The sequence below is a fragment of the Melopsittacus undulatus genome, chromosome 6 (assembly GCF_012275295.1).
Source record: "Melopsittacus undulatus isolate bMelUnd1 chromosome 6, bMelUnd1.mat.Z, whole genome shotgun sequence".
In the NCBI taxonomy this organism is placed as follows: Eukaryota; Metazoa; Chordata; class Aves; order Psittaciformes; family Psittaculidae; genus Melopsittacus; species Melopsittacus undulatus.
Window position 1 is genome coordinate 50,344,335 of NC_047532.1, and position 17,725 is coordinate 50,362,059.

Consider the following 17,725-nt stretch of genomic DNA (forward strand, 5'->3'; position numbering starts at 1 on the left):
AATATTACATCTGCTTTTGAGAAGGTATTATCCTCTCCATATAATATGGAAAAATAAATTCTACATGATACACAACAGATACCCCTAGTTGGCAGAGCTGCTTTAGGAGATTAAATCCACAGACTCACCAGTGCAGAGGGCTGGTTTTGCCTACCTTGTCCCCAGACTCTTAAATTGTATTGTAGGAATGGTAAAAGACAAGAATACATAAAAACAGTAAAATGTTTATTTTCTTAGAAAAAAAGAGATTCAAAATGATTGTGATCACACTCCCATTCGTGCTCAGCAAAGCCAATACTGCAAGCTTAGTCCTTGATTAAGATACCTATTAAACAAAACTCTTTTTCCTCTTAAAATACAAATTCCTGCTCCTGCATCACTTCCAGTATTTCAGTGATAACATGCTTTTAATGGATAATAGTTTCTCAACTTCTTCTCAGTAGAGAAACAAGGCCTGCCATGGCAAAAAACATCCCATCTCCAAAGCTTGCCATCACCAGCATTAATAAGTGCTCCGGCCTGAATGCGGACTGACAGACAGCTTAAGGGTGTTTCTTAGATGCTTGAATGTTCACTTATGGAAGCTTTGTATAACACTACCTCATCTGATAGAAAATAGGCCAGAAGCCTCAATAAAATCAACAACGTCTTTTGGATTAACTTTAAGGATTTGCTGCATATCTGGACACAGAAAAAAGTGAGAAGTTGCAACAAGTTTTAACTAGCAGCAACAAAAACAGTTCCTTACGAGTTCTTAGCAATATTCCTCATCTGTTCATTAAGAAACACTGTAACTGAATGGAGCATATAATGTGGAAATTATCTTCTTCTGTTATGTAGTGCTGTTCGCTCTAGAAGACTTCCAAAAGGTCTCGACTGGGTTGTAATCTATTTACACAGTAGTATTCCTGGTGTGAGTGGCAGAATTGGCACTATGTGACATCCTCCTCTTCTGAACAATAATCACGACCCTGCAAGGAGAAAAGCCAGACAATTTTTAAATGACTACTTGAAGAGAGGAATAATATAAATCAAGGGAGCCCTTACTAATGCGTATCAGTTCTCTAAACTTATTAGATTTAAGTTCAGAGCTGGGTAGAAATCCTAAAAATAGGAAATAGAGTTTGCACGACTTGTCCAACTATCTCTGGAAGGTCTGCATGGAACCAGGATAGGAGACCCTTCCCTTTCTGTCACTATTACTCTCATGAATTTCACCCCCTCTAGTGAATTCCGGGGCGAGTCCAACAAACTGATTTATAAAACTATTTTATGTAAAGATACATCTTGATGGGCACAACCCTACAGATTCATTGCGAAACCAGAATCTCTGAGGCAAAAGCAATGAAGCACACAATCCTATGAGCAACACAGCTCAGCTGCTGTGAACAGGAATACCTCATCCGATAACCTCATCAAGGGTTTAAGGTAAGAGCCAAAAGGATAAGCTTCACTAAACACAGACTTCTTAGTCATGTTACGCCTTCTGTCCCATCCCAGACACGAGACTTGCAGCAGCACCCATCTAGGCAATACCTGCAGAAAGGTCTAGAGAAGGTATATCCCATTCCTCACTAGTTGTTTCTTGCAAAGCAGCAAGAATTGGACCTCACAGGACCCACTGTCACTGTTTCTCTACACAGAAACAGCTGGAGCTGAGCTTTTCAATACACAAGCCACCAATGATAACCTGTGTAAAACAAGTACCTCAAATGTAATACCAAAAATCTCAACCTCTGGACTATTTCCATTGTTCCTATGTGCCAAGTGTATCCCAAGTGCTTGTGTGGAAAATCTGAGTAGCTGAGCAAACGGTTGGCAAAGAAGAAAAGGAGAAGCACAGATCTCAGCCCTGCAATAACATGTAAAGGCCTGACAACACCCTGTAAGCAGGAAAGACCAACTGAGCAGTGGTAAAATGTGTGAAGCTCCCCTCAGTCAAGGTGGGGTACCCAGTTGCCCAACAGTCAAACCTGTCACTGACCTGTCTAGGAGGTGTGGGGATCAGCTCTGCTTTCAATTCAGCAACCCCTGACCCAGAAAGGAAAACCAGACATTTTTTTTCAAGTAAAATATCAGACTCAGAAGGAATGCCAAATTACTTTGCAGAGAAGCCCAAATGCATTGTTTTTTTCTATGCCAGGGACCACAGTGCATCCAGACAAAACCATGAGACTAAGCTGTGGTGGTGATGAAGGCTTTGTCCAACATATCCACCCCTTGAAGGGCTGTGAAAGCCACCCATAGCAAATGATGACTGAGACTCAGGGCATTTCCAGGAGATTCATTTGCCTGGTTCCCCAGGCTACCGCTTGAGAGAGAGACCACACAATGCTCCACACCAGTGGCCATCAGTGATATTAAAGGCTCAAACAGGCCCAAAACACAGAAGAAAGCTGTTATGGACTTTTCCTTGCCCATTCCTCCTGCCATTCTGCTTCCGGGTTTGCTCTCTGGCAACCAAGTGCATTGCTCCTCAACAGGTTGCCAAGGAACTGCTTAAAACACACCATGCTGAAGAAGCCCTTGCCAGCGTGTGGAAATACCACCTCTCACCCACTGCCTGAAGGCTGCTGAGAGCCACGCTGCTGCTGCCAGACACTTTATTTCCATCTTCACACCAGCGGGGATGGAGACGTGTTGGTGTCTTAAGGATGGCCCCGGAGCCATGGACCTCAGTCACTGGTGGGCAGGGAGCTGCCACCACACCAAGCTTCCCGCCAGCCTGCACCTTCCCGAGAGCACACGTGGGCAGCAGTGGCACAGCGGAGATGGGGAGGAGAGTGAGAGCTGCCACAAACACCAGAACACCTCCCACCCCTTCCTGCAGTGACACAGCCTCTCCCACCTGCACCTGGCACGAACCCACAACCCCGAACCCACCGGCTCATTTGATGCCCAAGCTGTGGTGACACCTGATGGTGAGGCGAGGAGCCCTGCTGCAGCCCCAGCCCACTGTGCAGCTCTGCAGGGAAGGTTTGCACCTGCTTCAGAAGGGGTGGCCCTGCCAGAGCACCAGCTGGTGGGAAGGGGAGGATGTGCTGAGGGAGCGGGGGACCAAATCAGGCTCCTGCAGCCACTCAGCAGCAGGCTGAAGGCTTCACATCCCTTTCCCTTCTCCGCCACAGAGCCACATGGAGGAGCACGCCGTGAGGCAGGGGAAGGGATCCATATGTTACACACCAAGAACCATGTAGCAGCAAAGGCACAGCAGGCTGGCAGCTTGCATACAAAATTAGGGGTTTTGCTCTCACTTGGGATTTACAGCAAGTTAAGAGGATGTTGCTTTTCTTCACCTAGAGAAAGAACCACATCCATCCTCTCAGTAGTGGGATGCAAGACAACCTATGGGACCACCCTGGTCTGGCAAGTTTAGTTTGTCAGGGGTGGGAATCAGCTGTGACAGCAAAAAACCAGCCTGCACATAGTCCTGCACCCATCCCAGCTGTCCTACAACCACTGCCCTGGCTACACTGCAAAGGCCTACACCAACATGTGGCCCACATTTAATCCCAGCACAAACAACAAACATGGGTCTCAGCCTGACAAGGCCTAAAGCGTCTTGGCCCAGTTTAGCAGGGTTAAGCACATACTTGCCTTTAAAGACAAGGGAAACAGCACTTAAGCCCTGGAGGTGCTCATGAGCAGCGAGCTAACAGGTGCTTTAACACCTTCTTGAAGAAGGGCTTGTGATAAGTGATATCTCCTTGAGTAAATACACAGCAATGGGTATTTACAGCAGTGGGTATTTATCCTCCTAAAAAGAGCAAGAATGGAAGAAACTATACTACAAGGAAGCCCCAAAAATTAGAATTCCCCCTTTTGTCTAAACTTATTCCCTAATTAAATTTTTATCAGTAATACAAGGTGAGTATTCCTCAGAAAGATCAGCAAAGGAATAAAGTGCCCTGTGGGGTTTTCTGGGCGAGCAGATGTGTGTCAGGAAGAAAAAGAAGAAATCAGAGAAAGTAAGTGACAACCCCCCAAACAGAGCAGAATCATAGATGGAAAATGAGGGTACAGGATTGCTGACCAAACCCTGTCCCCTGCCACCCAGGGGAGCAGGCTCCTGAATGCAGAGGAACCACAGGCACAGAGCATGCAGCAAATAACAAAAATGCATGGGTCTTCCTTTAATAGCCCTTAATAGCATAGGCTGTTAAGTAAGTTTTAATGATTGGGAGTGTAAATGAACTGTACCAAAGAAGATGAGAGCAGGAACACATGCATCCAAGTTCAGGTAAATCCCAAAAAATCCTATCTTCCTCCCCTGCAGTTTCAAAATCCAACTTTCAACTTTTGTAGATGTTCTCAGAAAGACCTTAACACAAGTGTGTGAATTTAAAGTAGTTTAAAAAAAAACCCTTATGCTCCTTTCCTGCTTCTTGTACCCAAACCAGAAAAGCTCATTCCCCTGCTCTCTCGCTGCATCTGCCAGGGCATGCTTCATGGCTGGTGATACCCTCTTAGAGAAAAAAAAATAAAAAGAGAAAAAAGAAATCACAGGAAAAGCCCTTTCCCCCATTGTTGCGGGTGACAGGCCAATCAACAAAACTCCATGCCTCGGGAATGCAGAGGCCTTCCCACTTCAAAAGCCTTTTGTGTGGCTGGCAGGCTTGCCGAGGGAGAGAAGGCAGCTAAGGAGATGCTTCTTCCGCCACAGCTCTGCAGCTTGGCACCAGCATCCTCACACCGTGGCCCTGGGTTGGAGAGGAGGAAGAGGAGGCCAGCCGGCCCGGGAGAGGAAAATGTGCTGCACCAAGCAGCCCTTTCTTCTGCAATGGCTGAAAGAGCTTGTGGGACACAGTGGCCCCTTTCAGAGGGGATGGCCGATGCTGGGAAATGTTAGCCTGGCTCTGTGGTGGGAACCCTTTTCATCAATCTGGTTTTGTTTACAGTGCTCACAGAAAGGATGGGAAGAAAATGCTGAGAGGCAGCACTAAATAATTGTATACTGTGCTAATTTTTGTCCATTTCTGATTTTGTTAGAGAAATATCAATCGAGTCATTAAGAGCAATCCAGTTTGCTAATGAGTTTTAGGCTAATAATTCCACCCTTGCATACGTTTCAGTTAGCAACCCCCCTTTTTCTAACAGCACTCTTTAAATACGATACAAGGAGCTGCACTGTGTCTTCCTCCTGCATTTCATGCCCAGTTTTACTAACAAGGAGATGGAGCGAGGTGCTGCCAGGCATCCCTCCCATGGCCTCCAACAACAAACTGGTAGTCTCCAACCCAGCTCCCAGTAGCCAGGTGTGTGGATTGGCAGAGAAGCCCTTGCAAAGCCATTTCAACACCAGTGCTGCTGATCAAGACCAAGTTATGTCTCGACCCAAAATGACATCCCCTGTGGCAGTGGAAACAATGCCCAGGGACTCAGGATATCCACCAGCCATGTGAGTTTGTAGCAAGACATCTTCACATGCTATGACATTTCTTAATCTCTTTGTTTTTTCACAAGCACGTTTGCATTGTGATTACTTACAAACCACTGTATCTATGTAGGAAACAGCTTACGATGATGGGACCAGTGAGAATTTCCCCTGGTGCAGTTTTACCTGGATTGTTTTTGGTTTGTTTTTTTTAAACTACAAAGCCAGACTTGCTTCTCTTCTGGAGTTACAATCCCCATATACAATCCTAGAAACCGCTTGTCGACTGTTCAGTTATACCTCAGCCTTGGTATTTTTTCCTACAGTGAGACAGCTGCCTACACACTGTGCCATGGCTTACAGTAATAATATATACTTAAAGGAGACAGATAATTTCTGATGATTGTTTCACTGCTCTGTATGTAGGATTCAGAGAAAGCAGTCATTTTTCAGATCGTTCTCCATGATAGCTATCATCAATATGTTTTCACTAGCAAATGCTGAATGGGGTAAATTTACTGCATTCGGCACTTCATGCATCATAGCTTTCCATTTTGCTTTTATTTCATATTTTCATGCAAGCCCTGGTTGTACAGGGCTCCCTCAAGTCTATGGACTTGAGCCTGCAAAGACTGTGTCCACGATTAACTCTCTCTTCTGAGTCATCCTGTTCAATTAATGGGATTTCTTCAAATTTTGGTGCCTCTGGGTTGACTCTAGCAGAACCATCTAACCCTGTTGTGAGTCTGACTTTTACATTCTCAGTCAGTCCTACCTCAGCATTCAGTTTTGAGACTTTGTTCCAGCATTTTTCCTTTCCAGCAAGCTCCAGGAATTGAAGTATTATAAACATACACAGTTCCATACGTACAAGTTCAGCTCTAGCTCTCTGAGCAGGAACACACACTCACACAGAGATAGGAACAGATGTCTCACTCTGAGTATCTCTTGGTGTTTTGACACCAAATTTTGGTAGACAGAAGCTCCGTGCATTAGGGTTGGCATTCTGGCTTTTACCTTTGCATGGTATTTGCAGAAGGCAAGTCAGCTTTGTACAGGCAGCCAGGAACAGAGGTGCGTGCTGGGTACCAGCAGGCATTAGACTTTCAGAGAAATTCTGCAGATCATTTAATTAAGTCTTTTTTTTTATCTCCAGGATAACAATAATACTTCATAATAATAAATACTTTGTATTTTCAGTTGCTAAAACATCAGCCTGTGTTCTTTCCATTTCACACTTTGATTGCAGAAATTCTATTTCAGCTTACTTTCCTGTTCATTTGTTTTGATGAGTCTGAAATGCCCATTTAATTTTCCTCTCTAATTTATAGCATGCATGTTAGAGTTGTTGTCACTTATTTGTACTATGTGACCTAACATCCCTTGGGATTTCAGCACAAGTTGAAATCTCTCTGTTCCATAGTTTCTGTAGACACAGCCCATGGAGGCAGTGATGGACAGCATGTCTCCATTACATATCCAACACTACTCATGGCTAGTTAACATGTGAACATTACAAAATGTTTTGGGACCTCATCAACACAGGCAATGACCCCCATCCCTGCATATTTCATCTGCAACTGGCAAGCTGTTCAGTGATATAGTTCTTTTAACTGTTTGACTGCTGTCATCCATTTCCCTGAAGAAGGGATTCAAAATGGTACTTAGGAATCAAATAAAACCCCTCATATTTTCCAATCTTTTTGGCACTTGTGGCAGATACCTAGAAAAATAACATATTGTGGGCAAAGATTAATTAAAAAATGCCAATATTCTCTTAGGAACACTATTTCCTTAGACATAGGAATTCCCCAGAGAAAGCAAATCCCATGTTCAGTTGTGCATTAACTCATGCCAATCTCATTAACTGTCAGCAGCTTAAAATGCATGGGAGCTGTTTCCCTGACTTTGATAGATAAACCCATGTATTTGCTCTAAATAGGCAATCTCCTAATCTAGAAGATAAATTGGTATAAGAGCCCTGTAGAACACCTGTAAACATCTGAGAATATGATCCAAACAGTGAGGAGACGCAGTCAACTGCATCTCAATGTGACAGCTGGTGAGTGAATGCTATTACTGCCCTGAAACAAATCTCGAAAACAAAACCTGACCTCAGTTCATAAGTAGGTACAGCCATCAGATGGTCTGGTCTGTAGATAAGATAGGTCTTTGGAAAATCCATTTCACTGGATATTTTGTGTTTGACATTATAGAAAGCGGTGATGTCCAGGAAAAGCAGAAGTAAAATGCGTTCACCCAGCAAAATACAGAGTGAATGCATTTATTCAAAGGAGATGTAGCTATATTATGGATACGTAGAAATTCTACTTTCAAATGCATATAGGCCAGGTAAGATCCTACCCCTGTGAAATACTGGACTCCTCCTCACTTCCATTCAGGCAATGACCACCTCTGTAGGAAATCTGTTCCAATGTTTGATCACCCTCTCAGTAAAGACATGTTTTCTAATGTCCAGTCTAAACTTGGGAGTACAAATTACTTCATTGTAATTGGGGAAGCAAGTATTAGTATGAAGTATTAAATAAGACACACCATTCCAAAATATAAGTGTAAAGAGTATATTGGTGAGTGAGCATCAACTCAAGGAATACGCAAAAGCTGAGCTCCAGACTCAATCCAAGCAGCCCATTTAATTACTTAAGTCTCAATTTTCCATCTATGTTGTGGTGCCATTATTTACTACTGTCTCACAAAAAAGCAGAGATTCTCATTTTAAAGATTTGTGAAACACATGAAAGCTGCTATCAGACAATGAGATATACAAAGAACTATCCAACCTCTTCTTCAAAACATCTCCAGCATCATTATTTTACTCAGTGTATGTCCTTAGGCAGGCTTATCTGAATACACAGCTACACTACCCCTTGGAGCCAGGAGCTATTTTGAAAAGATTTTGCAAGCAATTAAAAGGGTATCCCAGGTGCTACTTGCATTAAGATTCCAGTTGTCTCCCACAGAAGTTAAATGAAAGAGCAAATCACTAAGGGCATAAACCCCCACTTTGTTCTGCTTTATCCTAAGGTTAATTTGCCCTTCATCTTAGACTGTTCATTTTGGATTTTCTTCTGCAACCTCTTTTACCTTTTTTTTTTCTTTTTGCACTTGAACTACTTAACCAACAAGCTTTACCTAACCAAGGGGGATCTCAGATCAGAGCCCCTCCAAGTAGTGAAGAACATGGAGTGCTGCAACAGGCAATGTTGGGTTGTCCTCCTCACGGAGCCAGAAAACCTGTGTGCCCTCCCCCCTCCCCCCCCCCCAAGTGAAAATGTATTTCTACTTTATTGTGTCTTACCTTTTCAATCTTTTCATCAAGCATTCTGAAGAATTCTTGCTGGCTTTCAGAGATGTGCATGCTGAAAGGCAAAGGAACAGTATGAGTACCAACAGTATGTACTCAATTTACTCAATAGGCCAAGGTTGTCGAAGGGCCACCTGTAAGCTTTTACCACTGTGCAAAATAAATCAGTTTTCACTTTCATCTACAATTACAATTTTTTATTTTTTTCCCCTTTTTTTTTCTTTGCCCATAATAAAAATATTACATTTAGTTTAGGGTATACATGCTACACTTGGGATGGTAACTTCATCCAGAGCAGACTATTTTCTTTCCCAGACAGACTGCGGAAAGTTTATAGCCCACTACCATTTCCTGGGCTAATGAGAGCCCTTTCTGTATCAAGAGAGAAGGTTTTCTAAGACTGCCAAACTCACCACCACAAAATGAGATGCCTACAACGAGATATGAGGTTAAGCCTTGCACTGGAAGATCTGTGTGCCCTGCTACAGCTGGGCTCTGCACTCAACACCCAGAAATGTCTACAAGCCCAGGCTGGTCCTTCCCTCCCAGAGAGGTAGTCCTTACTGCTCCCTAAGCAGACCCAGCAGATGATTCACTTCAATTAATTCTGCAGCACCAAGGGGCTCAGGGTTAGTTATATGATTTTGCAAAAAAAGAATGGAGGCTGGTGCCAGTGGTAGCAGTGATGTCAAATGGTTAGAAGGACACAGTCTTGGAGATTTTCTCTGACACTGAAAGCTGATTTGGATTGCTGAATTCCCACCCCAGTCCTCTCTTCCTCAGCATGATCCTTTCAGCTGTAATGAGCTAATACTTTTTCTAAGTGCCCAAAATGATGCACTTCCCTACAAAGCTCAGCATTCATACTTCACTTGCTATCAGGATGAGCGTATACAATGATTTGCTTATGCTGGACATAAATGAAGGCTCAGTTTCAGAAGGGAAGGTCTCAAAAATGGCATTAAAACCTAAAGCTGGCAATTCAGGAAAGGGAACAATTCAGCTTTCAGAAGCTGTGGGATTTTGTGCCCCCAGCTGTCTGCCTGTTCCTCAGGTTTCCACCTACACCTGAAATGGGGAAAAGATGTGTTTGGGGTAGCTGACCCCCTTGCCTGTATATTCAGGTGTCTCGGAGAAGGACCTTAGGACTGTACAGCCCTTTCTGGCTAGGTAAGTGCTAAAAAGATATTCTTGCCTTTGCAACATCATAGATTCCATTTCTAATAAAATAATACACCCCAACCATAATTTATAAGGAAACTAAATGAAGGGGGGGAAAATGGAATACTGTGTTGCCATACACATGAAAAGCCCCACAGGAGGTCTTCAAGCCCTTGCAGGCCGCAGTCTTCAGAAAAACACTGGGGCTGTTCAGTGAGGAGGAGGCTCCAGGAAAATCTTATTGTGGCCTTTCAATATCTTAAAGGGCCTTATAAGAACAGAGGGCAACCATTTTAGACTGAAAGAGGACAGATTTAGACTGTACATAAGGAAGAAGTTTTTTATAATGAGTGTGGTGAGACATTGGAACAGGTTGCCCAAAGAAGTGGTGAATGCTCCATCCCTGGCAGTGCTGAAGGCCAGACTGGACAGAGCCTTGGGCGACATGGTCTAGTGTGAGGAGTCCCTGTCCATGGCAAGGGGGTTGGAACCAGATGATCTTAAGATCCTTTCCAACCCTAACTAGCCTATGATTCTATGATTTCCCAAACCATTCTATGACTTTGCGATTTAGGAGGGTAAAAATGTTATCAAATACTATTTTCATTTTATGCTTCAGGCTGCTGTTACTCCATGAGTTATGTCTCTGTGTACTTGATGCGGCATACCTGATCACATAGCAGTTTTGAGGATGATCAAACACATTAAGTGTCTAAGAGGTTGGGGCAGGATGCAAGAATGAAGCCCCATGAAGGTATGGCAGGTATCAGGATGCAGTATAAGGGTGAAGGACCAATCTCTTGGCCTCTTTCAACGACACATGTAAAGCTGGCTCCCTACATACAGTGGTTTTTGAGTCCAGGGTTCTAGAAGTAAAAATCTAAATCCTTCTACAAACAGGAATAGCCCTCACAATCTTACTTTTACAGCCAATGTATCAAACTACCTCCATTGTAAATTAACTTATCATGTGGTACATAGCCCATGTTTTGTTTTGAAATACCACCTGTCCTACAGGAACAGTCTTACAAGATGCATCTAGTGATTTATCTATTTAATTTCTGCTCTTTTAGCTGCCACCCATTGCCACTTCTCCTTGCAGTCAGAATTACCAGGGCTTTTATAGGATAAACCTTTAAAAAAAAATTGCACATTATAACAGATATTCACTGGCTTGGTGCTTAGCAACTCAAACACATATAGCCAGTTTATAAACAGAAACCCAATGGTAGGTTGGGTAAACAGCAGAGGCTTGGGCAAACAGTGGAGGTTTTACCCAACAACCTCATGTTACATTCTGTAACTCTGACAAGTTTCCTTATTTTTGCAAGGACCGTGACAGAAACATTTACCTCTGCCAATGCAATGTCTTTAGGCTTTTTGGTGAAAGAAGGTCAGTCCTGATTTCTGTGAAGACTTTCAAAAATATCAGATTTTGACGAAAAAATGGACCCCTTGACCCCATGCAGTTCCTCTGCCTTCGATGCACTAGAAGAGATGACCCACTGAAAGAAACAGCTGTTTTTTAAGCCCAGGTTCATTAGCCTCCCATTAAAGCATCTTAAATACATTTCTAACCTTCCTGGGAAAGACCAAGCCACAGTTATAAAGCACAGCTTTGCTGAAGGGTGATTTTATCTCCACCTCCTTACTGTGAACTTCATTGCAATTACATCGGAAGCACTCCATTTTTCCTTTTGAAAGGAAGCTGAATTATACTGTCAGTTGATTAGAAAATTACTAAAGTTTCCAGACTTGAAACAGTGTACAATGAACTTGGTATGCAGCAAGTTTTAGTTAGTAAGTGCCCCAAAGGCACGGCATAAAGAACAGCATTTCTGCTATTGTTTAAATTCCAGCAGCAAAGCTTTATCACTTCTTTGTTATGAATCTGATACACGTCTTCATGTAATCTGTTATTTTCAATCCAATTATGATTTAGTGGTGATTTAGATAAGAAATGAGTTACTAAATATCAATGACTAGCACAAGAATTGAGTATTTCATGGCATATGTAACACTAACTGATATCAGCCAGGGTACAGCCACAGAACAGCAAGCAAAGGATGAAAAAAGTATCAGCTACAAAACAATCCTCATTTTAAGAAACAAATTGACAATTTTCAATGGAAGAAGTTTACCATTTCTAATCCTAGACAGTATAGCTTCTAACCTAAGCTAAGAGCTAGCAAAAACTTTCCTGAGAACTTAACTGATAGCATTTAGAAACATCAGTGCATATAAAACTTTTGGTTATGAGTAAGTTGCACAGAAAGCTGAAAAGTAACAAAGTATGGCACTCCTAAAATGCATGGCAAGATGCATCTCACGCAATTTTAAATCCTGCTTCTTAGCTGGGCAAACGAGAGGATGCTGCAGGGATGCTGGCACAAGTGCTGTCCAGTTGTGCTGCTGGTCTCAGAACACAGGTGACCATACCTATTTTATTTAAACTGAGCATGGTTTTAGGGCTGCTGGAACCACCAGTTGGTTTTCATTAGGCAATAATCAGGAATCTTACAGACACTGCTCAATCCTGAGTTTATTTGTATTACAATCAAAAAAAAAAAACCAACACCCCCAAAAAACAACAAACTTACTTTGCTCTGGGCTGATGTACTAATCCTGGGATCTCTTTATTAGATTTAAGTCTTGCATTTGAACTGGCACTTTTTTCCTGAAACACACAAAACACACACAACAAAGATACCATTAGTATTTATTAACCACACAAACTGCAACAGGCATTTGTTATCATGGTGTCACACTCTGCTGGCTCTTGTACCTGTACAACCAAGTAAGAAAAGATCATTGAAAACAAAATTAAAGACAACACAATGCAATGACCCTAGGCAGGCAATTTTTAAATGTCACTGGCTTGATGGCCTGGGAGATTGCCTCTGGGTTACCATGCAAAATCCATCTGGGACATATAGCCATCAAACACTGCGCTACATAGTAACTCTCCAGTGGTCCATGGAAAACAAGGTGTGCAGCTGCAGCTTGGCTCCTCATACAGTCATATCAATAATACCAACTGGCAGCCTTAACAGAGCAAGGCAAAGCACTGAAAAGACAGAACCCCAGATCATCTCAGACCTGTAGGTTTGCTCAGAAGAGAGGTGAGAAACCTCAGCACCATGTGGAATACCATATGTAGGAGAAAGCATACGTTGAACATGCCAGTAAGAAGAGGAGCAATGGCAGACCTGGCCAGTCAGAAAACTGGACACAGAGGGCCAAGAAAATTAACTGGGGTATCTTTACAGGCAGGGACAAAACCACATCCCCCGCTGAAGACCAGAACCATTTAAAACATCTAAAAAAGTCATGGGAAGGGAAGAGTTTAATTGAGAGCCTACGCTTCAAGGCAACATGTTGCCCTCACATCAAAAATGTCTGCAAACCAAAGCTTAGTGCACACATGCATCTATTGTCTGCAAAACCCGGAGAATGATACAGCCCCTTCTGGAAATTCCCAGCACTGTGTTACAGCTCACCCACTCCACAAATCCATCTGAATTTCTTAGGCACACCATACCCATGACAATTTAAGAGATACAAACCCAAGAATTAATGCTTTTGTAGGTAATTTTGGTGGTTTTGTTTTGTCTTATTTAGTCTTTTATGTTAGTCTGAATCATACAACATGATTTTTAAGAGGGCTCCTAAACCACTGAATAGAAACAAAAAAAAAAAAAAAAAGAGGCTGTCTAGCAGTTAATTTTTTAACAAATAATTCTACAAGGGCTGTAAACATCAACTGCCTCAGTGTATTTAACACTGTTTAATACATATCTTCTAATCCTCCTAAACAGAAAATAGTGTCTTGCATGAAAATAGTGAAAGAGAAACAAGCCTTTCTTCTAAGCCTTAACAAATATCTCTAAGTAACTCTATGTTTGTTACATCCTATCAGCCACTGCCTGCCCATACCATGATGTGGAGTCAAAGCAGAACAGAAGGCAAAATCACTTGTTTTCAAAGAATCTTCTAATTTTAACAATGTTAAGTGGAGACTACTATGTACCTGCATGTTGTGTGTGTGGTAAACATGCATGTACTTAGTCATATGATGACTATGTGCTCATACAACTGCCAAGCAACTCGTACAATTGTCAACCAAACTAAAGAGAGGGGGATATGTCTCATGGAGAAGACACCACACCCAGAAATCAGCTAAATGCCAACCTTTATCCTCAAATCTGCTCCACCAGTTTGACACAGGTCAGGGGCAGAAACTGGGAACAGTCTGCATTACATATGTGGAATGGTACATCTGGATGGTCCAGCCGTAGTACTTTCTGCAGCTGTAGCACTTCCTGCCCACCTACCACATCACAAGTTTGGGCCACCTTCTGTCTTTGCACACTGTCACCCTGGAGGCACAGATCTCTCGTCAGCAAGAAACTGATGTGAATCCACTGTGTTATTAAAAGGGAAGAGAAGTTCTGATTTACAGCTCCTGCAGTGAGAGCTGTGATAAATCAGGACAGTGCCTCTGTGGCTTTTCACACCTCAGCTTGAGGCTTGGTGTCAGTGCAGCTCTATCAGTAGCTGGAATCAGCACAAATCACAGCCTAAATAAACTTTTGTCACTTAGGAGCAAATAGAAAGACACAAGTAAGATATATCTTGCCTTCTCTCTGTAGGTCCCAGGGCAATATTCAGAATATTACTTGAGTCACGTAGGAAGAGGGAAATAAAATTCCAGTTTACTTGACTTCAAGATCCCAAAGTTTGCTTTTCCTGCTATTTCTTCCAATAATTAACATAAACTCGATTACCTATTACGTACAATTCTTCTACTTGAGCAGGAAGTATGTTACCTTCTCCATCTGTTGCCCAGCAGGAACAAAGAGAAAAAGAGGACTTAAGAGAAAAATAAAACTCAACCAGGTCTGGAACTGGCTTGTTGCTTTGTTTATAGCTGTTATTTACAGCAGTGAAATTTCACTGCACTGACTGAAATACTGGCTTCAATAGAAATAGATATTAAAAAATAATTCTTCCAAATACAAACAAAAAGAATATTTTTTTCCACATCACTTTGAAGACAAACTGACTCATCAGAAATTAATGGTCTGGATTCTATTATTGAGCTTACAGAAAAAAAAAACCCCAAACCAACCCAAAACCAGACACAAAAATAAATTCTTTAATGCAGTCAGACTGTTCTTCCAGGCTGACTTTGATTGAAAGGTCACTTCTTTCAGTCTAACCTCATTTTCTCCCTTAACATTAAATAAGATACCATGAATCAACAGAACTGTAATTGGTTTAAGAGACATAATCTACTGCAAATAGAAATTAATATACAAAAGTTTGGTTTTAATCTAGTTCTGCTTATAAGGATTATTTAAAGTAAATGCAGTAAATGATACAACACAACAGAAGTTTAAAAAGTGAACTCTCCAGGATGCTGTACTTGGATAGCAGCATTAGCTTGTCTATAGTAAAAAGGCAAATAGTGGACATTTTACTTCCCATTATTTTGCAATTAATCATTATCAAGATAAGGCTGTGATCAAATCAAGGTGATTTCATTTGATAGATTCATTAATTATTGTTAATTCCTCCATAAAGGATGTACTGTATTCAGAATTTCAGGGCATTAACAGATGGCAGTGACTCTGCTGCCAGATGCTATTAACACTGCAACAGCCACTACTGCCATAATAATTAAATATCTGTCAACATTTCCCTTGATGCTTCCCCTCTTACAAACCCATTTCTACAGAAATGTGAACTTCATTTGAAGTATTTCACTTTTTTTTTAAGACTGCCACAGATGGATTCAGGTAAGCTGCTAATGGTCCTTCTCAACTCAACACTCATGGCTTAGTAGAGGACTGATTTTTAAGAGATGCTTCCATAAGTGCTAACACATTTTATGAAGAGCCTATACATTATTTTATGCATTTTGAATTGATGGAATTGGCCAGGAAAAATTGAGTAAAGATGACAGCAGCAATTCTACTACCTAATGTAATGGCCAATTTTCACTAACTTACAGTTACATTTTGGTCTTTGTGTTTCCTCTGAAGTAAGAATAACTAAACAAATACAGGTTCAAATGGCAAAAAAAAAAAAAAAACCAAAAAAAAACCAAACAAACAAACCCACATAAACCAGTAAAATGCAGTATAAGTAAAATGAGGGTCTTAGTTTCAAGGCTATTTTTTGTTTAATTTGGAAAAGGCTGAAGTATCCAACTTCTGTCTTGGAGCCACCAATGTTTGAAGGTGGCATGCTCCCCCAGATTGGTATAATTTTTATGATTAATTTGTCTCTGTAGATTTACTACTAAAATATATTGAGGTTGGTACAGTCACCAAAGGTCTCTCCAGACAGTGATCATGTTTTACTCAATATAGGTTTACAGCTATTCAAATATTTATAAAATAATATTGATTTATACCAAGATGACACTTTTCTTCAAAGGAGCCCTGAGTGCCCTTCAAACTGCTTTATGGAGCTATGTAATTCATTATTAAAATAATGTTATTTGAAAAGAACAAAATCAAATGCACCAGTTAGAAATGGTATGAAAGATGAGATGTAAAAATTCAATATGCCAGCCAAGCACTTTTTATGTTCTTCAGCTATGAGGACCAGCCTCAGGTAATAGCATTTTACATGGACTGTCTTGGTGTATCAGGGTGAACGAGAGAGAAGTACTGACCTATGAGATTTTACTCAAGTTCCCTTGCTTTATACATACATGAGAATTTATTTTTTGTATTATAATTTGGCAGGAAGAGAGCATTTCTGCTTTCTCTAGCTTCCTGGAGGCAAAACCACTCAAAAATGTTATTTGGGGTAACTTTATAATGAAGGGGAAATCAAGCACTGAAAAATCTCAGATGCTGGTCAAAGAAGGTTATTCTTGGATGCAGTATCAGAGGAATCACATTCTCCCTGCCATAATCTGTATATGCGTCTACATCTGTGCTGTGCTGTCCAGAAGGGAGTCTAGGGTATGATTGATGATGAAGCAGGGAATGGTATGGATTGTGTATGTTGGCTGGCACTAACACAGGGAGCCCATTCCCCTTCTCCTCTTGTGATCCTGTGCATGGGATGAGATGATGAAAATCGTGAAATTATCTCACTATGGAGGCAGGTGCCTGCATGGGCTGAGCTTTGGAAACCAGGATGGAGAGGGCCTCAGTTTGCACATACTCCACATGCTCCATATGCACACTGGCTCCAAAATATACACTGGACACTGAATCTTTACACATTTAATCTTCATGGCATATACACAAAGAGGCACAGAGAAATACCTGGAATAAACAGCTCTTAGTGAGAAGACACCTATGAAAGATGTTATTATCACAGCCATCAGAAGGACCTTCTATGTTTCCAAAATAAGTCTTTCTTAAAAGCAACCTTCTACCAGCAATGGTGATGAGAAGAGCCAGTACTGGAAACAGCATCCCCTGATCTCTCCAATACACCTTCTAGTTGGCTGCAACAGCGGATGCAGTCACACAGACTCCTGAACACACAACTGTGACACAAATCACCAAGTGCCAGCATCACTGCACTATTGATGCCTGTCTTGCTCTTGGGCTCTTCTAAAACATTTGCAATTCACCACAGGAGCTCAGTTTTAAGGAGTGCCTTATAACTGAGGCAACAATGTTCAGCCTGTCTATTTGAGCAAATGCTCCCATCCTACTGCCTGAAGCACCCTGGCCTTCACAATGATGACTGGATAACACAGCTGTTATTTGTGGATCTGAATGAAGCTTGAAGTCATGTTTCATAATAACATTTTAGTCGTAAGTGGAATATTTAATAAATATTATTTCTGTATCATGCCAAAATTTCCGCAACCATGCATGAAGGATTTGCCC

General features: G+C 41.6%; 1 protein-coding gene across 1 annotated transcript in view; it reads right to left on the reverse strand.

Annotated features, from left to right (window-relative positions):
* Positions 1-204: 204 nt before the first annotated feature.
* Positions 205-17,725, reverse strand: part of C6H1orf21 (chromosome 6 C1orf21 homolog) — a 122,430-nt gene continuing 104,909 nt past the window's right edge. Inside the window, exons 5-7 of the mRNA XM_034063709.1 lie at positions 12,461-12,537; positions 8,694-8,754; positions 205-971 (exon numbers count right to left, since the gene is read on the reverse strand). Of these exons, the coding sequence (XP_033919600.1) occupies positions 933-971; positions 8,694-8,754; positions 12,461-12,537 (177 nt within the window). The 3' untranslated portion in view covers positions 205-932. The remainder of the gene's footprint in view (positions 972-8,693; positions 8,755-12,460; positions 12,538-17,725) is intronic.